At 44.4% G+C, this 27714-nt stretch overlaps 1 protein-coding gene across 1 annotated transcript; it reads right to left on the bottom strand.

Moving 5' to 3' along the window:
- Positions 1 to 124: 124 nt before the first annotated feature.
- csnk2a2a (casein kinase 2, alpha prime polypeptide a) lies at positions 125 to 27567 on the bottom strand. Its single transcript, XM_041899275.2, has 12 exons — positions 26489 to 27567; positions 26087 to 26198; positions 25710 to 25811; positions 21081 to 21131; positions 17741 to 17800; positions 17471 to 17554; positions 6783 to 6893; positions 6412 to 6513; positions 4315 to 4415; positions 3561 to 3709; positions 956 to 1040; positions 125 to 615 (listed from the first exon to the last, which is right to left on the bottom strand). The coding sequence occupies exons 1-11, from the start codon at positions 26590 to 26592 to the stop codon at positions 970 to 972; spliced, it is 1047 nt and encodes a 348-aa protein (XP_041755209.1). The 5' UTR covers positions 26593 to 27567; the 3' UTR covers positions 125 to 615; positions 956 to 969.
- Between the last annotated feature and the right edge of the window lie 147 nt (positions 27568 to 27714).

Genomic DNA, 27714 nt, shown 5'->3' with positions numbered 1-27714 from the left:
GCTGTAACGTAACAAAATGTGGAAAAGGTCAAGGGGGTCTGAATACTTTCCGAATGTATTTAGGTTTCTACTGATCAATCAGAAATCAATACATACAATTTAAAAAAAAGCACGTACAAAAACATTTAAATAAAAATGGTTTATTCTCTTTAATATAGTATTTGTTCTATTCATAGCAGAAAAGAGCCTCCATGCCACTCAGTATTATTATAGCTCTGACCCCAGGACAGTCCAGCTCCATACTGACCAACACACATCTTACAGCACAACACCAGCGCCAAACTGACCTGGAGTCAGTCTCTGTATCACATCTGACATCAGCTCATTTGAAAACAGGGGAGTTGAGGTGGGTGGGGTGGGGAGCGGGCAGGGATTTTGGGGGGGGGGGGGCAGTTCAAGGAGGCAATATCACACCTCATAGCTTGGATCCGATACGTTGTGTATTGACTGGGTCCAAGCAACGCTAGTACCCAACGTTGTGAAAGATTTAGCTTTTATCCAAGTGTTGTTGTGTGTGTTGCAAGTTGACGTCTTACTCCAGTACGGCCGTAGACCTGGAGGCAGATCGTTTCTGCCACGAAAGGGGTCACAAGTTGAGGTAACAAATGTTTTTTCCTGGACAGCAAGAAGGAATGGAGATACGATCAAAACAACAGAAGTCTGGGCTTGTTACAACGTGGATGTTTCTGTGCAAGTGCAGGTATATATGTGTGGCTAGGTGTGAGAATGTGTACGTGTCGGGGTTCTCCCCATGATTATTTAACAAGGTGCTGCTGCTTAGTATGTTTTCTACACCTGTAACTGACATTTCCTGCAATCTAGAGCAAAAAAATAAAAATAGCTTAAATGATAACATATAAATATTGAAGTTATTTTTCATAATGGCGCAGCCAGTCCACAAGGTGGCGCCGCTCTAACATTCTTTGGGGAGAACTCTTGTGTGTGTGTGAGTTACCTCCTCTCTGCCCATCATGTTGCATTGGATCCACTTATTGCCTTGGTGTCTGTGTTGGAGATGGTCTGCTCATTCAGCACTGGATCTGAGAGAGACAGAACATGGTAGTCAAGAGATCATCCCTTTCCAATTCACTCTTCATCAGTACAGACCAAAGTTTAAAGGAATGGTGGGAGATTCACTCTTCATCAGTACAGATCAAAGTTTAAAGGGATGGTGACAGATTTCTTTATTACACAGAGTCAGATGAAAAAGGGTTTATAAGGATACTTCAGGATTATGGCAATGAGGCCCTTTATCTACTGCTAGCATGCTAGCAGATACCCATATACTTCCAGTCATTGTGCTAACGCTAGTTAGCATTAGCTCGCTAAACTACCTCTAACTTCCTTGATACTGGACACAGAAACATAAAAATAGTATCTACAAGTTCAACTTACTATGCCAACAATCCCACAGTATCCCTTTAATTGACCAAATCTCTCACCATCCCTTTAAGCAATGGGTTTGAACTGCTTCTAACCATTTGCACATCATCACTAACGCAATTTGCATAGATCATTGCATACTGGACACCGAATGAGTGCACTTGACTGCCTAGCATTGGGTCCGTGGACAGGGATGGAGAGAGTAGCATTGGGTCCGTGGACAGGGATGGAGAGAGTAGCATTGGGTCCGTGGACAGGGATGGAGAGAGTAGCATTGGGTCCGTGGACAGGGATGGAGAGAGTAGCATTGGGTCCGTGGACAGGGATGGAGAGAGTAGCATTGGGTCCGTGGACAGGGATGGAGAGAGTAGCATTGGGTCCGTGGACAGGGATGGAGAGAGTAGCATTGGGTCCGTGGACAGGGGATGGAGAGAGTAGCATTGGGTCCGTGGACAGGGATGGAGAGAGTAGCATTGGGTCCGTGGACAGGGGATGGAGAGAGTAGCATTGGGTCCGTGGACAGGGATGGAGAGAGTAGCATTGGGTCCGTGGACAGGGATGGAGAGAGTAGCATTGGGTCCGTGGACAGGGATGGAGAGAGTAGCATTGGGTCCGTGGACAGGGATGGAGAGAGTAGCATTGGGTCCGTGGACAGGGATGGAGAGAGTAGCATTGGGTCCGTGGACAGGGATGGAGAGAGTAGCATTGGGTCCGTGGACAGGGATGGAGAGAGTAGCATTGGGTCCGTGGACAGGGATGGAGAGAGTAGCATTGGGTCCGTGGACAGGGATGGAGAGAGTAGCATTGGGTCCGTGGACAGGGATGGAGAGAGTAGCATTGGGTCCGTGGACAGGGATGGAGAGAGTAGCATTGGGTCCGTGGACAGGGATGGAGAGAGTAGCATTGGGTCCGTGGACAGGGATGGAGAGAGTAGCATTGGGTCCGTGGACAGGGATGGAGAGAGTAGCATTGGGTCCGTGGACAGGGATGGAGAGAGTAGCATTGGGTCCGTGGACAGGGATGGAGAGAGTAGCATTGGGTCCGTGGACAGGGATGGAGAGAGTAGCATTGGGTCCGTGGACAGGGATGGAGAGAGTAGCATTGGGTCCGTGGACAGGGATGGAGAGAGACAGCGACAGACAGAGAGGGAGGAATGGAGAAAGAGAAACAGAAAGAAAAGAGTGACTCAAACAAAGAGGTGCGTGTGTCCGAGTATGTGAGCAGAGTTGAGTGATCTTTGTGCAGCTCTCAACAGCCTTTCCCCTCCGCTAAAAAAAAAATAAAAATCGGCCAGCGCTCACATAAAAAATTTGGTTTTGAAGTAGGCTATCATAAGAAGCTTCAACATTTCAACAAGGACCTTGTTGATGAGATGTGGCCATCATGTTAAAAAAACTAATAGCTTTTTCTCCAATCTATTGATGATCAGATACTTCAGTCGTAACTGGCTCTGTTGCGCTCGCATTTTACAGCTGATAAGAGAACTTTTAGCACTGTTACAAACTTAAGACTCCTATTTTTTTTTTATAATATAGAAATCTAAACGTCTCTGGTGCTGGTGAATGGGCTCATGTGTTGTCTTGTCATCAATTACACAGGCCTATTTCTTGGGTCGACTGATATCTACATCTCTGCTCATCAGTGGTGGGGTAGGCTAAATGAATACAACAGAACAGGCCTTATTAAAACAACACTGAGGAAATAATTTTTAAATGCGGTACGAGAACGAAATTAGAGCAAGAGAACAGGCTGAACCTCTAAAAAAATTTTTTTAAATCAGCTCCTCGCTCCAGTCAAACGACGCTCCGCTCCTCGCTCCACTCTGCTCATATCTTCTACTGTGTGTGTTTATCTTAAGGGCTCTACACAGTCTAATCAAACGGAGCCGACAGAGGTCTGTTTGCATCCAGTTCCAAAAAATTCTGCCTCGCAAATGTACGTAGAACTACTACGTATATAGAGCGATGGAAACGGACCTCTGTCGGCTCTGTTTGAGTGGACTGTGTAGACCCCTTTACAGAAGAATGGCTGCTGCTGGCCTTGGACAGACAGAGAGAGAGGGCTGCCATACAGACAGACAGTGACAGACAGACAGACGGGTGTATCTTACAGAAGTATGGATGCTGCTGGCCTTGGACAGACAGACAGTGACAGACAGACAGACGGGTGTATCTTACAGAAGTATGGATGCTGCATGGCCTCGGCAGCGGTCAGTCTCTGCTGGTGGTCGTAACGTAGCAGCTTGTCTAGAAGGTCCAGGGACTCCGGGGTCACCAGGTGCTGGTTCTCTGTCTGGACAAACTGCTCCCAGCGCTTCCTCGTCTGCCTGGGGGGGGGAGGAGAGGAGGGGGAGGAGAGGAGCTACTGCTTGAACTGGTCCAATAAGAAACACTCATTTTAGTTGAACATTTCCAAATGTAGAGCTAGGGTATGCCTGAAGGGAAGAGGAGGACAGAGACTGAGTACGATGACACATCCCTTCCCAAGTATCGCCGTCCCAAAGGGCACATCCATCCAATAAAAGGAGAGACTGGGAGGCTAAAATGGGAGGTGATTGGATCTTTACTTTGTATGTCTATGTCCGCAGGGCGACACAGAGACAACAGGAAACTGGGACGTCTGTGGATTTCTACATAATATATTTATATCGGAACATTCCACACGGTAGGCTTTAGCACAGTGGTATGTGTGCTCCACGTAAACAAACAGTCTTGCATACCACGGCACTAAACAAAGCCCAACACAGCCACTGAATACCACCCCAGCAGCCCTCCAACAGCAGCCCTCTCCTAGCCTGAGTGGCAGTCTGTTTCTGTGATCGTGTCAGTGCCTTGCCAAGTGGTTTGGCTTTTCAACGAGCAATGGGGACTTGGCTAGAGCACAAACAGATCTGGGACCAGGCTGTGCTACGCCCCCCCTGGTGTTACTTACTGGCCCAGCAGGTCTTTGAAACGCGTGTCCAGTTCGATGTGGTACTTGTGCAGGTAACCAAACAGCTCATCTGTCCCAAGAACCTTAGCGATGCGGACCAGCTGGACACAACATGGAACGGACAGTCAGAGGAACTCGAGACACTATCCTCACCTTCTACATAAAAGATGACCAGTGTTCATAGTGTGTGTGTTAATGTGGTCATTTAGTTGTAATAAATAACAGGGTTGGTTGACAATAGAAGTGGTAACCTCCTCTCTAGTGGCTGGTCCCACTCCCAATGATGCCATTCAACACTGTTGTTCTACATACAACTATAGTATCATGGATTAGTGTAGTGTTGTGCTAGTTACCTGGTCCTAGTTGCCCTGTGTGTGTGTGTGTGTGTGTGTGTGTGTGTCTGTGTCTGTGTCTGTCTGTGTGTGTGTGTATATATACAGTGGGGGAAAAAAGTATTTAGTCAGCCACCAATTGTGTAAGTTCTCCCACTTAAAAAGATGAGAGAGGCCTGTAATTTTCACCATAGGTACACGTCTACTATGACAGACAAAATGAGAAAAAAAAATCCAGAAAATCACATTGTAGGATTTTTAATGAATTTATTTGCAAATTATGGTGGAAAATAAGTATTTGGTCAATAACAAAAGTTTCTCAATACTTTGTTATATACCCTTTGTTGGCAATGACACAGGTCAAACGTTTTCTGTAAGTCTTCACAAGGTTTTCACACACTGTTGCTGGTATTTTGGCCCATTCCTCCATGCAGATCTCCTCTAGAGCAGTGATGTTTTGGGGCTGTCGCTGGGCAACACGGACTTTCAACTCCCTCCAAAGATTTTCTATGGGGTTGAGATCTGGAGACTGGCTAGGCCACTCCAGGACCTTGAAATGCTTCTTACGAAGACACTCCTTCGTTGCCCGGGTGGTGTGTTTGGGATCATTGTCATGCTGAAAGACCCAGCCACGTTTCATCTTCAATGCCCTTGCTGATGGAAGGAGGTTTTCACTCAAAATCTCACGATACATGGCCCCATTCATTCTTTCCTTTACACGGATCAGTCGTCCTGGTCCCTTTGCAGAAAAAACAGCCCCAAAGCATGATGTTTCCACCCCCATGCTTCACAGTAGGTATGGTGTTCTTTGGATGCAACTCAGCATTCTTTGTCCTCCAAACACGACGAGTTGAGTTTTTACCAAAAAGTTCTATTTTGGTTTCATCTGACCATATGACATTCTCCCAATCCCTCTTCTGGATCATCTAAATGCACTCTAGCAAACTTCAGACGGGCCTGGACATGTACTGGCTTAAGCAGGGGGACACGTCTGGCACTGCAGGATTTGAGTCCCTGGCGGCGTAGTGTGTTACTGATGGTAGGCTTTGTTACTTTGGTCCCAGCTCTCTGCAGGTCATTCACTAGGTCCCCCCGTGTGGTTCTGGGATTTTTGCTCACTGTTCTTGTGATCATTTTGACCCGACGGGGTGAGATCTTGCGTGGAGCCCCAGATCGAGGGAGATTATCAGTGGTCTTGTATGTCTTCCATTTCCTAATAATTGCTCCCACAGTTGATTTCTTCAAACCAAGCTGCTTACCTATTGCAGATTCAGTCTTCCCAGCCTGGTGCAGGTCTACAATTTTGTTTCTGGTGTCCTTTGACAGCTCTTTGGTCTTGGCCATAGTGGAGTTTGGAGTGTGACTGTTTGAGGTTGTGGACAGGTGTCTTTTATACTGATAACAAGTTCAAACAGGTGCCATTAATACAGGTAACGAGTGGAGGACAGAGGAGCCTCTTAAAGAAGAAGTTACAGGTCTGTGAGAGCCAGAAATCTTGCTTGTTTGTAGGTGACCAAATACTTATTTTCCACCATAATTTGCAAATAAATTCATTAAAAATCATACAATGTGATTTTCTGGAGAAAAAAAATCTCAATTTGTCTGTCATAGTTGACGTGTACCTATGATGAAAATTACAGGCCTCTCTCATCTTTTTAAGTGGGAGAACTTGCACAATTGGTGGCTGACTAAATACTTTTTTTCCCCACTGTGTGTGTGTATATATATATATATAGTGTGTGTGTGTGTGTGTGTGTGTGTGTACCTGGTCGTAGTTGTCCTGGCCATGGAAGAATGGCTCTTTCAGGAAGATCATGCTGGCCAACATGCAGCCCAGACTCCACATGTCCAGACTGTAGTCATAAAGCTACAACCACAAAACAAAGGACAATACAGAAGATTGGACAAATACTCTACAACTGATTTTAAAATCACAACGTGGTTCATTTGAACATTATCCATTTTATTGGTACATTTGTAAACATACTACTATTGAACATACTAAATGTTAGCAGGCAAATAAATGTGTTCACGTAACAAGGATTAAACCAATATGTGCATAATGATGCATTGCAGTGTATGTGGATGTTAGTGTGATGTATGTTAATAACTGGCGTGTTAATAACTAGAGTGTACCTGATAGTCCACTAGTAGCTCTGGTCCTTTAAAATAACGCGAGGCCACCCTGACGTTGTATTCCTGAGCTGGGTGGTAGAACTCAGCCAGACCCCAGTCTATGAGACGCAGCTGAGAGACAGACAGACACACAGACAAAGACAGAGAGACAGAAAGAGAGAGAGGGGTTTGTAACAGTGTGACATCTGCAGAAGCAGGGCTTCCTGTTTTGCCCTCGAAGCCTTTCAAAATGTCCTTCTGACCAAATAGCGGACCATCTGGGAACTACGGATCTACGGTCGTAGGTTTGGGATCAATTCAAGTTCGATTTTCAGTAAGATTCAGGAGGTAACGGAATTCAACTCGTGATTTGAAAATAGACTGAATATTAACGGCTCATTTTGAATTGATAAATTTAACCTTCAGTTGGTTATAGAGTTGAAGAAAGGACAGATCCAACCATAAAGCTGCATTTGTCACTTCTTGGGCGACCAGACCAAATTCACATAGAAATGTAAGTTATAGATCTGTCATCCTCATTGAAAGCAAGTCTAAGAAACTGTAGATCTGTTCTATGTTCTACTATTTCTATGCTTCCAGATCTTAAGTTTCGTTTTTGAGTCTTTTACTTTCGGTTTGTACACCAGCTTCAAAACTGCTGAAAATACAATATTTTTGGTTATGGAAAATATATTTCACAGCGGTTTAGATGGTACAATGATTCTCTACACTAAACTTGCTTGTTTTGTCACATAAACTGAAATTAGGAGAAATATTAGAATTTTAGCAACCAGGAAATGGCGGAGCGATTTCTGCAAAGTGCACCTTTAATCTAGGCCTGCAGTGTTGTGTTCTGCTGCTGCTGCGGCTTCATTACCGCCCCCTGGTGGCTAAACAGCACGATGACAGCCCGCCCCAACCTGGACCCTCTCCAGCATCACAGCGTTTTTTGGTGCCATAACTTGACCCATTTAACACCTATTGAAGTTTCCTTCTCTGGATGTGTGCCAATGATCTCATCTTCCTCCCAAAGCGTCACCTTGTTACCTTCCCTGATTCTAAAAGGAAATGACTGGCATAAGAAATATGATGGAGAACTCCCACTAACCTATGCATCCACCAATCCAATGCCATTAGATCTGTGGGAAAGCACTGAACGAGTGTATCCCTATATTACCAGACTGATTACTGCTGAATCATCGTGTAGCAAAACAGAAGGTAAGCTTGCGAGACTTGCGCATGGTTTGTACGGAGGTTGAAACGAGTGTAGACTTCAGGAGAAAGGAGATATTTGGGACACACACCCCTCTGTGACACTCCCTGATAAACAACGGTGTTGATGCTCTGCCTCTGACCCAGGAGAAATGAGCTGCAGCTATGGGGCGAGCTATTTGGGAAACACTGGCCTAGATTAGTAGGGAACAGGGCAGGAATTTGTTGATCATAGCATCATAAAAATGGGCTTCTTCTATAGAAATAGGTCCCGTCTCTCGCTAAATGGTAGAAAGCTGATTATTCAGTCAATGTTCCTACCGGTCCTAGACTATGGCGACATCTATATCAGGGGTTTCCAACCCTGTTCCTGGAGAGATACCCTCCTGCTGGGTTAACTCCAACCCTGTTCCTGGAGAGCTACCCTCCTGTAGGTTAACTCCAACCGTGTTCCTGGAGAGCTACCCTCCTGTAGGTTCACTCCAACTCATATAAAAGACATTCACACTAAACAAAAATATAAACACAAAATGTAAAGTGTTGGTGCCATGTTTCATGAGCTGAAATAAAACCCAGAATGTTCCATACGCACAAAAAAGCTTATTTCTCTCAAAATGTTGTGCACAAATTTGTTTACATCCCTGTTAGTGAGCATTTCTCCTTTGCCAAGATAATCCATCCACCTGATAGGTGTGGCATATCAAGAAGCTGATTAAACAGCATGATCATTACACAGGTGCACCTTGTGCTGGGGATAATAAACAGCCTCTAAAATGTGCAGTTTTGTCAAACAACAGAATGCCACAGATGTCTCAAGTTTTGAGGGAGAGTGCAATTGGCATGCTGACTGCATGAATGTCCACCAGAGCGGTTGCCAGATAATTTAATGTTAATTTCTCTACCATAAGCCACATCCAACATCGTTTTAGAGAATTTGGCAGTACGTCCACTCGGCCTCACAACCGCAGACCACGTGTATGGTGCTGTGTGGGCGAGCGGTTTGCTGATGTCAACGTTGTGAACAGAGTGCCCCATGGTGGCGGTGGGGTTCTGGTATGGGCAGGCGTAAGCTACGGACAACTAAAACAATTGCATTTTATCGATGGCAATTTGAATGCACAGAGATACCGTGACGAGATCCTGAGGCCCATTGTCGTGCCATTCATCCGCCACCATCACCTCATGGTTTTCAGCATGATAATGCACGGCCCCATGTCGCAAGGATCTGTATACAATTCCTGGAAGCTGAAAATGTCCTGCATACTCAACAGACATGTCACCCATTGAGCATGTTTGGGATGCTCTGGATCGCTGTGTACGACAGCGTGTTCCAGTTCCCGCCAATATCCAGCAACTTCGCACAGCCATTGAAGAGGAGTGGGACGACATTCCACAGGCCACAATCAACAGCCTGATCAACCATATGTGAAGGAGATGTGTCGCGCTGCATGAGGCAAATTGTGGTCACACCAGATACTGACTAGTTTTCTGATCCACACCCCTACTTTAAAAAAAAAGAAGTTATTCGTGACCAACAGATGCACATCTGTATTCCCAGTCATGTGAAATCCATAAATTAAGGCGTAACAAATTGATTTCAATTGACTGATTTCCTTATATTAACTGTAACTCAGTAAAATCTTTGAAATTGTTGCATGTTGCGTTTATATTTTTGTTCAGCATAGCTTCAATGGTTGTAAAGATGTGGAGAGGTCTGTCCGTAATAGAGAGACGCTCTGCTTTTTTACAACACTCCACAAAGCAAGTCCTGCAGGCTCTAGTTTTATCGTATCTTGATTATTGTCCAGTCATATTGTCAAGTGCTGCAAAGAAAGACCTAGTTAAGCTGCAGCTGGCCCAGAACAGAGCGGCACGTCTTGCTCTTCACTGTAATCAGACGGCTAATATTAATACTATGCATGCCAATCTCTCTTGGCTAAGAGTTGAGGAAAAGACTGACCGTGTCACCTCTTGTTTTTATAAGAAACATTAATGTGTTGGAAATTCCAAATTGTTTGCATAGTCAACTTCCACACACACTTACCCCACCAGACATGCCACCATGGGTATTTTCACAGTCCCCAGGTCCAGAACAAATTCAAGGAAACGTACAGTATTATACAGAGCCACGAGTGCATGGAAAACCCTTACATTTTATATAGCGCAAGTAAAAAGCAAAACATACTTTTTTTTTTAAAAACAAAGCAACACCTCACAGCACAACGCCTCTCCCCCATGTGACCTACTTGTTGTGTGTATGCACTGACGTATGTGTAACTGATAGATGCGCACACACACACTACATGTTAATGTTTTTAGATGTATGTAAATTGTAAAGTATTTTGTCTGTAATGTGTAGGTTTTCACTCCAACCCTGTTCCTGAAAAGCTACCCTCCTGTAGGTTTTCACTCCAACCCTGTTCCTGAAAAGCTACCCTCCTGTAGGTTTTCACTCCAACCCTGTTCCTGGAGAGCTACCCTCCTGTAGGTTTTCACTCCAACCCTGTTCCTGGAGAGCTACCCTCCTGTAGGTTTTCACTCCAACCCTGTTCCTGGAGAGCTACCCTCCTGTAGGTTTTCACTCTAACCCCAGTTGTAACTAACCTGGTTCAGCTTATCAAGCAGGTCATTATTAGAATCAGGTGTGCTAGATTAGGGCTGGAGTGAAAACCTAAAGGACGGTAGCTCTCCAGGAACAGGGTTGGAGTGAAAACCTACAGGAAGGTATCTCTCCAGGAACAGGGTTGGAGAGAAAACCTACAGGACGGTAGCTCTCCAGGAACAGGGTTGGAGTGAAAACCTACAGGACGGTAGCTCTCCAGGAACAGGGTTGGAGTGAAAACCTACAGGAAGGTATCTCTCCAGGAACAGGGTTGGAGAGAAAACCTACAGGACGGTAGCTCTCCAGGAACAGGGTTGGACTGACAACCTAAAGGAAGGTAGCTCTCCAGGAACAGGGCTGGAGTGAAAACCTAAAGGACGGTAGCTCTCCAGGAACAGGGTTGGAGTGAAAACCTACAGGAAGGTAGCTCTCCAGGAACAGGGTTGGAGTGAAAACCTACAGGAAGGTAGCTCTCCAGGAACAGGGTTGGAGTGAAAACCTACAGGACGGTAGCTCTCCAGGAACAGGGTTGGAGTGAAAACCTACAGGACGGTAGCTCTCCAGGAACAGGGTTGGAGAGCCCTTAACTATATTAACGCAGCTGCCACTTCATTAAAGCCATTAGATGCAGTTTATCATAACGCACTGCCCTCCATTTGGCAAATCCGACCATAACTCTAACCTCCCGATTCCTGCTTACAAGCAAAAACTCAAACAGGAAGTACCAGTGAGGCGCTCCATACGGGAGTGGTGGGATGAAGTGGATGCTAAGCTACAGGACGGTTTCGCTAGCACAGACTGGAATACAGTATGTTCCAGGATTCACCCGATGGCATTGAGGAATTTTCCACAGTCACAGGCTTAATTAATTGTACATATCCCAACGACAAGCCACGGATTACAGGCAACATCCGCACTGAGCTAGGCTAGATTGCCGGTTTCAAGGAGCGGGACACTAAACCGACGAACCATCACATAGGCAAAGCGTCAATACAGGACCAAGATCCAATCCTACTACACTGGTTCTGACGCTCGTCGGATGTGGCAGGGCTTGCAAACTGTCACTGATTACAAAAGGGAAATCCAGCCACGAGCTGTCCAGTGACACAAGCCTACCAGACGAGCTAAATACCTTCTATGCTAGCTTCGAGGCAAGCAACACTGAACCATGCATTAAAAGAACCAGCTGTTCCAGACGATTGTGTGATCACGCTCTCCGTAGCCGATGTGAGTAAGACCTTTAAAACAAGTTAACATTCACAAGGACGCAGGTCCTGCCGCTTTACCAGGACACGAACTCAGAGCATGCGCTGACCAGCTGGCAAGTGTCTTCACTGACATTTTCAACCTCCCACCGACACAGTCTGTAATACCTACATGTTTCAAGCAGACCACCATAGTCCCTGTGCCCAAGAACGCGAAGGTAACCTGTCTAAATGACTATCGCCCCGTAGCACTTATATCTGTAGCCATGAAATGCTTTGAGAGGCTGGTCATGGCTCACATCAACACCATCATCACAGACACCCTGGACCCACTCCAATTCGCCTACCGAAAAAAAAGAAGAAGACCTACATGAGAATGTTGTTCATTGACTACAGCTCAGCGTTCAACACCATAGTGCCCTCCAAACTAAGCCTCCCTCTGCAACTGGATCTGGTACTTCCTGACGGGCCGCCCCCAGGTGGTGAGGGTAGGCAACAACATCTGCCACGCTGACCCTCAACACGGGGCCCCCCCCCTCAGAGGTGCGTGCTTAGTCCCCTCCTGTACTCCCTGTTCACCCATGACTGCGTGGCCGTGCACAACTCCAACACCATCATTAAGTCTACAGACGACACGACTGATCACTGACAACGATGAGACAGCCTACAGGGAGGAGGTTAGAGACCTGGCAGTGTCGTGCCAGGACAACCTCTCCCTCAAAGTCAGCAAGACAAAGGAGCGGATTGTAGACTACAGGAAACGGAGGGCGGAGCTCACCCCCATTCATATTGACGGGGCTGTAGTGAAGCGGGTTGAGAGCTTCAAGTTCCTCGGTGTCTACATCACTAAGGATCTATCATGGTCCACACACACACCAACACAGACGTGAAAGGAGGCTGAAAAAGATTTGGCATGGGCCCTCAGATCCTCAAAAGGTTCTAGAGCTGCACCACTGAGAGCATCTTGACTGTCTGCATCACCGCCTGGTATGGCAACTGCTTGGCATCCGACCGCAAGGTGCTACAGAGGGTAGTGCGTATGGCCCAGTACATCACTAAGGCAGAGCTCCCTGTCATCCAGGACCTCTATACCAGGCGGTGTCAGAGGAAGGCCCTACAAATTGTCAAAGACTCCAGCCACCCAAGTCATAGACTTCTCTCTGCTACCCGCACGGAAAGGGTTACCGGAGCGTCATGTCTGGGACCAAAAGGCTCCTGGACGGCTTCTACCCCTAAGCCATAAGACTGCTGAACCACAGCTTGTTAGGAAAATGTGGCGCCGGACATTTGACCGGCAACCATTTTAATTTATTTGGATAGATTTACTGGACCCATATGCGCTGGGCGCGTAACCTGATTAGGGCGACCACCCACAGTGCTCAGAATGACAGAAATAACATTTAGCTTAGAGCAATTCATATTAACAGAATATGCAAGTCGAGGATGCAACGATGTGCTGTCCTTCTTAACGAATTCTGATGCATACTTTGAAGACGTTAGAATAACTGTCAAGATTTACTTTTCCTCAGCCAACAAGACGAGTAACGAACAGCAAAATCACTAGCCTACGTCAAACTACTATCCCCAATAGTAGAAAAGTTAACCTATTTTATTGGTCAACTTGTCGAGAAAGAAATCGCCTATTCCAAAACAGACTCTGGGACAGTTATGGGACGATAGATCATCCAACCAGTAGGCCTCGGCTACAGAAAAATAAAAATAAAAGGAGTCTGATGAAACAGATCAGAACATTTAGCTTAAAAAATTTTTTGAAACATTATTATGTCTTCACATTATAAGCTCAGCAATGAGCACAAGGCAGCAGGCCCACGTTCCATAACACATCATCCCCGTGGGGCTCAGTTGGTAGAGCTTGCAACGACAGAGTTGTGGGTTTCGATTCCCACGGGGGACCAGTTCGAAAAAAAAAGTAATGCACTCACTACTGTAAGTAGCTCTGGATAAGAGCGTCTGCTAAATGAAGTAAATTAGCGGGAAAACACAGTTGTCAAAAGCGCACCCCGCAAGCGAGCGGTTTCACTTGACAGATGAAAATATCAGTTTGAAATGTTGAAAGAGGGGATATCTAATATACAACAACTAGCATGGGGTTGCTAATATGACTAGGATTGTGCCTTTGGCTACTGGACAACGAAATAAAGTTGATATAAAATAGATTTCCACCAAGGATATGGTGTGATTTTTGGCTAGGCTACTTTGACGCAAGCTAAGACATGTCGTAAAACATTCAGGTTTCAAACAATGAAGTACGTTTTCAGAACGCATCCCCCCTCCAGCTCACTGCAGAGTGGTGTGTGACGTGCTGATGAAGCCTGCCTTCCGTTGACTATGCATTTGCTGTTGGAGATGCTGTGTGACAAGACTTTCCACTCAAAAGGCTCTGTATCTGTACGCTAACCGGACTATTTTCATTGACCCCCGTGTTTTTTTTGCACTGACATTCTTGCACTAGTTCTATGCACACTCACTGGACTCCACACACACACACACACACACACACACAATGCTGCTACTGTATTATCTATCCTGATTGCCTTTTACCCCATAGTTACCACCTAGTTACCCCCTAGTTACCCCATAGTTACCCCATAGTTACCTACATGTACATTGCCTTCAGAAATTATTCATATCCCTTGACTTCCACATTTTGTTGTGTCACAGCCGGGAATTCTAAATGGATTACATTTGATTTTTTCCTCGCCCATCTACATACCATACCCCATAAAGACAAGGTGAAAGAAAACATTTTGGGGAAACTTTTGCAAATGTATTGAAAATGAAATAGGGAAATATGTAATTGACATAAGTATGTTGGAACCGGTACTCCTCGTATGTAGCCTTGTAATTGTTATTTGCTCATCTTTTTTTACTTTTTAACTCTGCGTTGTTCGGAAAGGGGCTCGTAAGGAAGCATTTCACGGTAAAGTCCGCACCTGTTGTATTCGGCGCATGCGACATAAAATGTTATTTGATTTATTACGGCCGACAGTTTTAGTACTCATCACTGCATTCTCTACCAGAAAGCTGGTTGGCCCTCTGATATCACGTACAGTCAGGGGGAAAAAAGTATTTGATCCCCTGCCGATTTTGTACGTTTGCCCACTGACAAAGACATGATCAGTCTATAATTTTAATGGTAGGTTTATTTGAACAGTGAGAGACAGAATAACAACAAAAAAATCCAGAAAAACGCATGTCAAAAATGTTATAAATTGATTTGCATTTTAATGAGGGAAATAAGTATTTCACCCCTCTGCAAAACATGACTTAGTACTTGGTGGCAAAACCCTTGTTGGCAATCACAGAGGTCAGACGTTTCTTGTAGTTGGCCACCAGGTTTGCACACATCTCAGGGAGGGATTTTGTTCCACTCCTCTTTGCAGATCTTCTCCAAGTCATTAAGGTTTCGAGGCTGACGTTTGGCAACTCAAACCTTCAGCTCGCTCCACAGATTTTCTATAGGATTAAGGTCTGGAGACTGGCTAGGCTACTCCAGGACCTTAATGTGCTTCTTCTTGAGCCACTCCTTTGTTGCCTTGGCCGTGTGTTTTGGGTCATTGTCATGCTGGAATACCCATCCACGACCCATTTTCAATGCCCTGGCTGAGGGAAGGAGGTTCTCACCCAAGATTTGACGGTACATGGCCCCGTCCATTGTCCCTTTGATGCTGTGAAGTTGTCCTGTCCCCTTAGTAGAAAAACACCACCAAAGCATAATGTTTCCACCTCCATGTTTGACGGTGGGTATGGTGTTCTTGGGGTCATAGGCAGCATTCCTCCTCCTCCAAACACGGCGAGTTGAGTTGATGCCAAAGAGCTCCATTTTGGTCTCATCTGACCACAACACTTTCACCCAGTTCTCCTCTGAATCATTCAGATGTTCATTGGCAAACTTCAGACGGGCATGTATATGTGCTTTCTTGAGCAGGGGGACCTTGCGGGCGCTGCAGGATTTCAGTCCTTCACGGCGTAATGTGTTACCAATTGTTTTCGCACCAACTGTTGTCACCTTCTCACCAAGCTGCTTGGCGATGGTCTTGTAGCCCATTCCAGCCTTGTGTAGGTCTACAATCTTGTCCCTGACATCCTTAGAGAGCTCTTTGGTCTTGGCCATGGTGGAGAGTTTGGAATCTGATTGATTGATTGCTTCTGTGGACAGGTGTCTTTTATACAGGTAACAAGCTGAGATTAGGAGCACTCCCTTTAAGAGTGTGCTCCCTAATCTCAGCTCGTTACCTGTATAAAAGACACCTGGGAGCCAGAAATCTTTCTGATTGAGAGGGGATCAAATACTTATTTCCCTCACACAATTTATAACATTTTTGACATGCGTTTTTCTGTTTTTTTGTTGTTGTTATTCTGTCTCTCACTGTTCAAATAAAACTACCATTCAAATTATAGACTGATCATTTCTTTGTCAGTGGGCAAACGTACAAAATCAGCAGGGGATCAAATACTTTTTTCCCCCCTCACTGTAGGTTGATACATTGCTGTGTTATCATTTATAAAGCCCTTTTACAAAAACTCCCACTGTTCCTAACATCAATACTAACCTTTAGATATGAGCTGCCGCACACGGTCTCAGGGATGGCTAACTCTGGAAAATTCCTTCTGTCCGTACTGAGTTAGGTGAATCCGTTTTTTTCCCTACCGTATTTGTGGAACAATCTTTAAAACTGTTCTTAAAATGTGATGTTTTGGTGCCTCTAGGGCAACTCAGAAAGCTGATTGAGGACCTTATTACTGATGAATGCGTTTGTTCTTTATGACCGTGTTTTCCTTTCTACTTGCATTTCTGTAATTCAGGGCTCATCTGTAAGAGAGACGTTGGTCTCAGTATGACACCCTGATAAAATAAAGGTTAAATAAGATACCTCAGTATGACTCCCTGATCAAATAAAGGTTAAATAAGATACCTCAGTATGACTCCCTGATAAAATAAAGGTTAAATAAGATACCTCAGTATGACTCCCTGATAAAATAAAGGTTAAATAAGATACCTCAGTATGACTCCCTGATAAAATAAAGGTTAAATAAGATACCTCAGTATGACTCCCTGATAAAATAAAGGTTAAATAAGATACCTCAGTATGACTCCCTGATAAAATAAAGGTTAAATAAGATACCTCAGTATGACTCCCTGATAAAATAAAGGTTAAATAAGATACCTCAGTATGACACCCTGATAAAATAAAGGTTAATTAAGATACCTCAGTATGACACCCTGATAAAATAAAGGTTAAATAAGATACCTCAGTATGACTCCCTGATAAAATAAAGGTTAATTAAGATACCTCAGTATGACACCCTGATAAAATAAAGGTTAATTAAGATACCTCAGTATGACTCCCTGATAAAATAAAGGTTAAATAAGATACCTCAGTATGACTCCCTGATAAAATAAAGGTTAATTAAGATACCTTTATTAACCTTGTAGAGAACCAGGACATAAAGAGGATATTGTTTGGGAGTGGGCCAATTTCTATCATGTATGAATAGAGGACGGTGTCACCAAACCCGGAATTCCTGATTAAATCAGGATAATAATAATAAATCCCCACCCTGACAGAGGGAGAGTTTGAGGTTGCTCCCAGGTCTCTTCAGATTGTATCTCAGTGAGAACAACCTGTTTAAACGAAAGACTAAATGACGATGATCGGACGGCTAACCTTTCTCATCTGGTGGTCGATCATGACGTTGTGTGGTTTGACATCCCTGTGCATGATCCCCATGCTATGGCAGTGGTCCAGAGCCTGTAGGAGACGAGACAACACAGCGGAACACGCATTAGTCTAGAATACACAGTCTCTATCTGAAGACTCTTTCCAGGCCCTCTTGCACACAAAAAAAAAATAGTCAATGGAAAACAATTGAAGCCAAATTATTTGAAGTGGGATGCAACAGAGCCAAGTATGGGGGAACCTGCCAACTTCCCTTACCTTGAGAAGCTCGTACACGTAGAAACGAATATCAAAGTCTGTTAACTTCTGGTAAAGCTCCTGTGAATGAGATTAACAAAAAAGGTTAACTACAGTGCATTCGGGAAAGTATTCATACCCCTTCACTTTTTCCACATTTTGTTACATAACAGCATTATTCTAAAATGGATTAAAGAAAAAAAAAAAGTCCTCAATCTACACACAACACCCCATAATGACAAAGCGAAAACAGGTTTTTAAAATATTGGCAAATGTAATATATATTTGTTAAATGCCTTATTTACATAAGTATTCAGACCCTTTGCTATGAGACTCGAAATTGAGCTCAGGTGCATCCTGTTTCCATTGATCATCCTTGAGATGTTTCAAAAAACTTGATTGAGTCCACCTGTGGTAAATTCAATTGACTGGACAAGATTTGGAAAGGCACACACCTGTCTATATACAGTGCCTAGCTAAATAATTCATCCCCCTTGGTGTTTTTCCTATTTTGTTGCATTACAACCTGTAATTTAAATGGATTTTTATTTGGATTTCATGTAATGGACACAAAAGAGTCTAAATTGGTGAAGTGAAAAAAATAATTTGTTTCAAAAAATTATACAAAATTAATAACGGAGAAGTGGTACGTGCATACGTATTCACCCCCTTTGCTATGAAGCCCCTAAATAAGATCTGGTGCAACCAATTACCTTCAGAAGTCACACAATTAGTTAAATAAAGTCCACCTGTGTGCAATATAAGTGTCTGCAACACCAGTAAGCAAGGGACACCACCAAGCAAGCGGCACCATGAAGACCAAGGAGCTCTCCAAACTTGTCAGGGACAAAGTTGTAGAGAAGTACAGATCAGGGTTGGGTTATAAAAAAATATCTGAAACTTTGAACATCCCACGGAGCACCATTAAATCCATTATTAAAAAATGGAAAGAATATGGCACAACAAACCTGCCAAGAGAGGGCCCCCAACCAAAACTCACGGACCAGGCAAGGAGGGCATAATCAAAGAGGCAACAAAGAGACCAAAGATAACCCTGAAGGAGCTGCAAAGCTCCACAGCGGAGATTGGAGTATCTGTCCATAGGACCACTTTAATCCGTACACTCCATAGAGCTGGGCTTTACGGAAGAGTGACCAGAAAAAAGCCATTGCTTAAAGAAAAAAATAAGCAAACACGTTTGGTGTTTGCCAAAAGGCATGTGGGAGACTCCCCAAACATATGGAAGAAGGTACTCTGGTCAGATGAGACAAAAAATTGAGCTTTTTGGCCATCAAGGAAATTGCTATGTCTGGCGCAAACCCACCACCTCTTATCACACCGACAACACCATCACCACAGTGAAGCACAGTGGTGGCAGCATCATGCTGTGGGGATGTTTTTCATCGGCAGGGACTGGGATACTGGTCAGAATTTAAGGAATGATGGATGGCGCTAAATACAGGGACATTCTTGAGGGAAACCTGTTTCAGTATTCCAGAGATTTGAGACTGGGACGGAGGTTCAACTTCCAGCAGGACAATGACCCTAAGCATACTACTAAAGCAACACTTGAGTGCTTTAAGGGGAAACATTTAAATGTCTTGGAATGGCCTAGTCAAAGCCCAGACCTCAATTCAATTGAGAATCTGTGGTATGACTTAAAGATTGCTGTACACCAGCGGAACCCATCCAACTTGAAGGAGCTGGAGCAGATTTTCCTTGAAGAATGGGCAAAAATCCCAGTGGCTAGATGTACCAAGCTTATAGAGACATACCCCAAGATACTTACAGCTGTAATTGCTGCAAAAGGTGGCTCTACAAAGTATTGACTTTGAGGGGGAGTTATACACGCTCAATTTCTGTTTTTTTGTCTTATTTCTTGTTTGTTTCACAATAAAAAAGATTTTGCATCTTCAAAGTGGTAGGCATGTTGTATAAATCAAATGATACAAACCCCAAAAAAATCCATTTTAATTCCAGGTAAGGAAACAAAATAGGAAAAATGCCAAGGGGAGTTGAATACTTTCGCAAGCCACTGTAAGGTCCTACAGTTGACAGTGCATGTCAGAGCAAAAACCAAGCCATGGGGGTCGAAGGAATTGTCCGTAGAGCTCCGAGACAGGATTGTGTCAAGGCACAGATCTGGGGAAGGGTACCAAAACAGTTCTGCAGCATTGAAGGTCCCCAAGAACACAGTGGTCTCCATCATTCTTAAATGAAAGAAGTTTAGAACCACCAAGACTCTTCCTAGAGCAATCGGGGGAGAAGGGCCTTGGTCAGGGAGGTGACCAAGAACCTGATCGTCACTCTGACAGAGCTCCAGAGTTCCTCTGTGGAGGTGGGATAACCTTCCAGAAGGAAAACCATCTCTGCAGCACTCCACCAGGCACATGACAGCCCACTTTGAGTATGCGAAAAGGCACCTAAAGACTCTCAGACCATGAGAAACTACATTCTTTGGTCTGATGAAACCAAGATTGAACTTCTTGGCCTGAATGCCAAGCGTCACGTCTAGAGGAAACCTGGCACCATCCCTATGGTGAAGCATGATGGTGGCAGCATCATGCTGTGGGGATGTTTTTCAGCGGCAGGGACTGGGAGACTAGTCAGGATCGAGGGAAAGATGAACGGAGCAAAGTACAGAGAGATCCTTGGTGAAAACCTGCTCCAGAGCGCTCAGGACCTCAGACTGAGGCGAAGGTTCACCTTCCAACAGGACAACCACCCTAATCACACAGCCAAGACAACACAGGAGTGGCTTTGGGACAAGTCTCTGAATGTTCTTGAGTGGCCCAGCCAGAGCCCAGACTTGAACCTGATCGAACATCTCTGTAAAGACCTGAAAATAGCTGTGCAGCGACGCTCCCTATCCAACCTGAGCTTGAGAGGATCTGCAGAGAAGAATGGGAGAAACTCCCCAAATACAGGTGTGCCAAGCTTGTAGCGTCATACCCAAGAAGACTCAAGGCTGTAATCACTGCCAAAGGTGCTTCATCAAAGTACTGAGTAAAGGGTCTGAATACTTATGTAAATGTGATATTTCAGATTATTTGCAAACATTTCTAAACACCTGTTTTTGTTTTGTCATTATGGGGTATTGTGTGTAGATTGATGAGGGGGGAAAAACATGTTTTAATCCATTTTAGAATAAGGCTGTAACGTAAAGAAATGTGGGAAAAGTAAAGGGGTCTGAATTCTTTCCGAATGGACTGTACTTTCAAAATGTTTACCTATTAAAGTGAAAAGTATTTGTTATATGATATCAGTATATTTCCATGTCTGTTAACGTTTCAAACACACAACTACCTTAGAGAGAGATCAGTAACTTTACATGAATGTTTCATTCACCAAACATCAGTACCTTAAAATCTGTGTTATTGATGCACTCAAAGACAAGTGCTGGCGTTCTAGACTGCAAAGAGAGAAGATGGGAGAATGCATCCTTGATTATTAAAAAATAAAGATGGCAGTGAGAGAGTTCTATTGTTGAGGACATCCAATCACAAGCACACATCTCAACAAAAGCAGAACAGCACACCCCTAAATGCAAATACACTGACGGGAGAGACATTACAATGAAAAAAGTCTCACACTCATATCTCTCCTTGCTTGTGGATCTATTGTCTAAATAGACTTCATTTTACATTTACAGTTTAGTCATTTAGCAGACGCTCTTATCCAGAGCGACTTACAGTTAGTGAGTGCATACATTTTAATTTTTTTTCATACTGGCCCCCCGTGGGAATCGAACCCACAACCCTGGCGTTGCAAACGCCATGCTCTACCAACTGAGCTACATCCCTGCCGGCCATTCCCTCCCCTACCCTGGACGACGCTGGGCCAATTGTGCGCCGCCCCATGGGTCTCCCGGTCGCGGCCAGCTACGACAGAGCCTGGATTCGAACCAGGATCTCTAGTTCATCAGCGTATTCTCTCATTCTAGAGTTTACCTCTAACTTTAATGATAGCAGAAAGGGACAAATTTGACTTACTATGACTGTGATATGTGGTTGTCTTACCTAGCTAAGATGAATGCACTAACCGTGAGAGGCTCTGGATAAGAGTCTGCTAACTGAGTCAAATGTAAATCTGTTAGTCAGCACCTCACTGTGTGGGTGTGGGCTCATCACTTCCCTTGTCATGGAGGGGAGGTCACACCCCTAAATGCAAATAAAAATGCACCCAATGGAGTACTGGAGCTGACCGGAGAGAACCATCAAAATATAATCTATAGAACAGAGTACTGGGGCTGACCGAAGAGAACCATATAAATATAATCTATAGAACAGAGTACTGGGGCTGACCGGAGAGAACCACAGAAATATAATCTATAGAACAGAGTACTGGGGCTGACCGGAGAGACCATAGAAATATAATCTATAGAACAGAGTACTGGAGCTGACCGGAGAGAACCATATAAATATAATCTATAGAACAGAGTACTGGGGCTGACCGGAGACCACAGAAATATAATCTATAGAACAGAGTACTGGGGCTGACCGGAGAGACCATAGAAATATAATCTATAGAACAGGGTACTGGGGCTGACCGGAGAGACCATAGAAATATAATCTATAGAACAGAGTACTGGGGCTGACCGGAGAGAACCATAGAAATATAATCTATAGAACAGAGTACTGGGGCTGACCGGAAAGAACCATAGAAATATAATCTATAGAACAGAGTACTGGGGCTGACCGGAGAGAACCACAGAAATATAATCTATAGAACAGAGTACTGGGGCTGACCGGAGAGAACCATAGAAATATAATCTATAGAACAGAGTACTGGGGCTGACCGGAGAGAACCACAGAAATGTAATCTATAGAACAGAGTACTGGGGCTGACCGGAGAGAACCATAGAAATATAATCTATAGAACAGAGTACTGGGGCTGACCGGAGAGAACCACAGAAATATAATCTATAGAACAGAGTACTGGGGCTGACCGGAGAGACCATAGAAATATAATCTATAGAACAGAGTACTGGAGCTGACCGGAGAGAACCATATAAATATAATCTATAGAATAGAGTACTGGGGCTGACCGGAGACCACAGAAATATAATCTATAGAACAGAGTACTGGGGCTGACCGGAGAGACCATAGAAATATAATCTATAGAACAGAGTCCTGGAGCTGACCGGAGAGAACCATATAAATATAATCTATAGAACAGAGTACTGGAGCTGACCGGAGAGAACCATATAAATATAATCTATAGAATAGAGTACTGGGGCTGACCGGAGACCACAGAAATATAATCTATAGAACAGAGTACTGGGGCTGACCGGAGAGAACATAGAAATATAATCTATAGAACAGGGTACTGGGGCTGACCGGAGACCACAGAAATATAATCTATAGAACAGAGTACTGGGGCTGACCGGAGAGACCATAGAAATATAATCTATAGAACAGAGTACTGGGGCTGACCGGAGAGAACCACAGAAATATAATCTATAGAACGGAGTACTGGGGCTGACCGGAGAGAACCATAGAAATATAATCTATAGAACAGAGTACTGGGGCTGACCGGAAAGAACCATAGAAATATAATCTATAGAACAGAGTACTGGGGCTGACCGGAGAGAACCACAGAAATATAATCTATAGAACAGAGTACTGGGGGCTGACCGGAGAGAACCATATAAATATAATCTATAGAACAGGGTACTGGGGCTGACCGGAGAGAACCACAGAAATGTAATCTATAGAACAGAGTACTGGGGCTGACCGGAGAGACCATAGAAATATAATCTATAGAACAGAGTCCTGGAGCTGACCGGAGAGAACCATATAAATATAATCTATAGAACAGAGTACTGGAGCTGACCGGAGAGAACCATATAAATATAATCTATAGAATAGAGTACTGGGGCTGACCGGAGACCACAGAAATATAATCTATAGAACAGAGTACTGGGGCTGACCGGAGAGAACATAGAAATATAATCTATAGAACAGGGTACTGGGGCTGACCGGAGACCACAGAAATATAATCTATAGAACAGAGTACTGGGGCTGACCGGAGAGACCATAGAAATATAATCTATAGAACAGAGTACTGGGGCTGACCGGAGAGAACCACAGAAATATAATCTATAGAACGGAGTACTGGGGCTGACCGGAGAGAACCATAGAAATATAATCTATAGAACAGAGTACTGGGGCTGACCGGAAAAGAACCATAGAAATATAATCTATAGAACAGAGTACTGGGGCTGACCGGAGAGAACCACAGAAATATAATCTATAGAACAGAGTACTGGGGGCTGACCGGAGAGAACCATAGAAATATAATCTATAGAACAGGGTACTGGGGCTGACCGGAGAGAACCACAGAAATGTAATCTATAGAACAGAGTACTGGGGCTGACCGGAGAGAACCATAGAAATATAATCTATAGAACAGAGTACTGGGGCTGACCGGAGAGAACCATAGAAATATAATCTATAGAACAGAGTACTGGGGCTGACCGGAGAGAACCATATAAATATAATCTATAGAACAGAGTACTGGGGCTGACCGGAGAGACCATAGAAATATAATCTATAGAACAGAGTACTGGGGCTGACCGGAGAGAACCGTAGAAATATAATCTATAGAACAGAGTACTGGGGCTGACCGGAGAGAACCACAGAAATATAATCTATAGAACAGAGTACTGGGGCTGACCGGAGAGAACCATAGAAATATAATCTATAGAACAGAGTACTGGGGCTGACCGGAGAGAACCACAGAAATGTAATCTATAGAACAGAGTACTGGGGCTGACCGGAGAGAACCATAGAAATATAATCTATAGAACAGAGTACTGGGGCTGACCGGAGAGAACCACAGAAATATAATCTATGGATAGAGTACTGGGGCTGACCGGAGAGACCATAGAAATATAATCTATAGAACAGAGTACTGGAGCTGACCGGAGAGAACCATATAAATATAATCTATAGAATAGAGTACTGGGGCTGACCGGAGACCACAGAAATATAATCTATAGAACAGAGTACTGGGGCTGACCGGAGAGACCATAGAAATATAATCTATAGAACAGAGTCCTGGAGCTGACCGGAGAGAACCATATAAATATAATCTATAGAACAGAGTACTGGAGCTGACCGGAGAGAACCATATAAATATAATCTATAGAATAGAGTACTGGGGCTGACCGGAGACCACAGAAATATAATCTATAGAACAGAGTACTGGGGCTGACCGGAGAGAACATAGAAATATAATCTATAGAACAGGGTACTGGGGCTGACCGGAGACCACAGAAATATAATCTATAGAACAGAGTACTGGGGCTGACCGGAGAGACCATAGAAATATAATCTATAGAACAGAGTACTGGGGCTGACCGGAGAGAACCACAGAAATATAATCTATAGAACGGAGTACTGGGGCTGACCGGAGAGAACCATAGAAATATAATCTATAGAACAGAGTACTGGGGCTGACCGAAAGAACCATAGAAATATAATCTATAGAACAGAGTACTGGGGCTGACCGGAGAGAACCACAGAAATATAATCTATAGAACAGAGTACTGGGGCTGACCGGAGAGAACCATAGAAATATAATCTATAGAACAGGGTACTGGGGCTGACCGGAGAGAACCACAGAAATGTAATCTATAGAACAGAGTACTGGGGCTGACCGGAGAGAACCATAGAAATATAATCTATAGAACAGAGTACTGGGGCTGACCGGAGAGAACCATAGAAATATAATCTATAGAACAGAGTACTGGGGCTGACCGGAGAGAACCATATAAATATAATCTATAGAACAGAGTACTGGGGCTGACCGGAGAGACCATAGAAATATAATCTATAGAACAGGCCTCTCCTGTCAAGTCATTGATGGTATAATTGGTGGACTGCCAGCCATTGTGAGTTTACCCATAGGAGTTTACCAGTCAACTTGTGAGTGTTAGAGGATCTAAGCCCCTTCTATAGATGATATTTCTATGAGAGAGACATACCACAGGATCCTTCACTGTGTCCACCAGGCGGATGATGTTGGTTCCACCACGCAGGTTCTCCAGGATCTTAATCTCTCGCTTGATCTTCTTCTTCTTGACGGGCTGAAACAGGTGATTGGTCAATCATTTCCAGACTTAGCACAACAAAAGACCCAACCAGGCAGGGTTGTATTCACTGGAACCAAACGGAAACAATTGGACCCAAACGGGGGGGAGACTTAACTCTACACTAATGAATATGACCCGGTTCAACTGAAGCCAACAGAAGGCCAAGTGTTTTAGGCAGGGGACACATGTCTAGGTTGAGGGGCCGACTACCTCCATTATATACACTCCTACCAAAAAACATTCAAACACATCAAATGACAGCGGCTCACCTTGAGGATTTTAACCACCACTTTCTCATTGTTGCTGACATTGATGGCTTCAAACACCTCGCTGTATTTCCCTCTGCCCAGTTTACGTACCAACTGGTAGTTGTCCTGATTACTGCAGACGGAAGAGCACCACAAGAGAATTATGAGAAGAGACCAGAGGGAAACGGTAAGAGCACATGAATGCAGTGTGTTATCAGACAGGATTATATACACCTAGAAGGGGTTAATACACATTTACATCAGGGTTCTCCTGACTCCTGGCCCGAAGAGCAACTGGGTGATAAACAGGGCTTTTGATCAAACCCTGTAGGTTTGGAATGAAAGCCTGCACACCCAGCTCTCAAGGATTGGGAGTTGGAGAACCCTAGTAACAGTTAGTAAAACAGGTACATCTTTCTTTACCTCCAGCTTGGCACGTGTGCATCGTAGTCCCAGTATTCCCTGCTCTTCTGCGTGTTGACATCGGTGTAGACCCGAGCTTTACTGCTGGCCGTAGGAGGGGGCATCGCGAGCTTGGACGCCCGGTGCTGATGGGGCTCACCTTCCACAACAATACTACTCTTCTTGGCGCGAAATTGGAAGGCAGTACACCGACTTTCGGAGACCCTAGATTTCGTTAACTCCGTGTAAGATGGCTTAACATTGGTTTGGGCTACTTTCGTCCGTGGTTGGTGACCGCAGTCGGCAGCACTTGCTGTGCGGATTGTCAAAGCTACGATGAGCGTGTGTCTGATGCCCCTGAACAGCCTGATTGGCGAGATGCTATGGTGGACCGCCAGTTTCAGGGAGGCGGCGGGATAAGGGGGAAAGAGGACGAGGTAGACTAACACAATTGGCAATAGGGATTCAATATCGGACAGCCAGCTAGTTACCTAACGGTATCTGGTTAGTAACTCAAATAGAGAAATGGTTTAAAAATCAATTTACGAGGCCGAGAGCTGGGCAAGCTAATTGAATTTGACAGACCCCTCTAGGATAAGCAAGATAAGTTAGCTAGTTAGCCTAGATGCTAACCAGCTAAGTTGGGCCCCCAGTGTTCATCACAAGACTAACGTAAACGAATACAATAAGCCACCATCAGTACAATATCAAACAGCAAAACTTGAGTGGCGATAATAAGTGATCTAACAATGGTCGGTTGATTTAGAAAAGACGTGAAATCAGTCTCGCTACCTGTACGTTACTGTAGAAATGATTGTCGTTAGCTAGCCTGCTAGCTAGCTAGCAGCGCACTCGGGTAGGAAGTCCAGCGACATGTATTTGGGCGCGCCGTGGCACCCTCTCCAGGGCGCAAAGTTCGAAGAAGATTCCTGAGAATATTACACTTGAAACCGCTGAATATGTTTTTGAGTCTGGCTAACGGGTTTAGCTAAGTATTCATTCTAAGAAGAGACCGTCGTTCAAGTCGTAGCTGCTGCTGCGACTCCGTTGCAACAAAAACATCACCCGGAAGTAGTCGCCAGTGACCCCCCCAAACGCAACATTGTAGCCACTATTCCAGTCATCGATGTAACGACCAAAAGATCACTACCGTCGCGGTTACCGGCAACATTCTGACGTGTCGGGCAGGGTTTCGTTTGAAGATATATCACAGATTTCTAACCTAGCAATTGCTTTATTGATACATA

This window comes from Coregonus clupeaformis, chromosome 32 (genome assembly GCF_020615455.1).
Source record: "Coregonus clupeaformis isolate EN_2021a chromosome 32, ASM2061545v1, whole genome shotgun sequence".
NCBI lineage: Eukaryota > Metazoa > Chordata > Actinopteri > Salmoniformes > Salmonidae > Coregonus > Coregonus clupeaformis.
This window is presented reverse-complemented; position numbering and strand designations above follow the sequence as displayed.

Coding starts and splice junctions, on each gene's coding strand:
- csnk2a2a (XM_041899275.2), bottom strand. CDS start 26,592: ATGCCCCCTCCTACGGCCAGCAGTAAAGCTCGGGTCTACACCGATGTC. Junction 17,801..21,080: donor TCAATAACACAGATTTTAAG/GTACTGATGTTT, acceptor TCTCATTCACAG/GAGCTTTACCAGAAGTTAAC. Junction 3,710..4,314: donor TTCAAAGACCTGCTGGGCCA/GTAAGTAACACC, acceptor TCCCCCCCCCAG/GCAGACGAGGAAGCGCTGGG.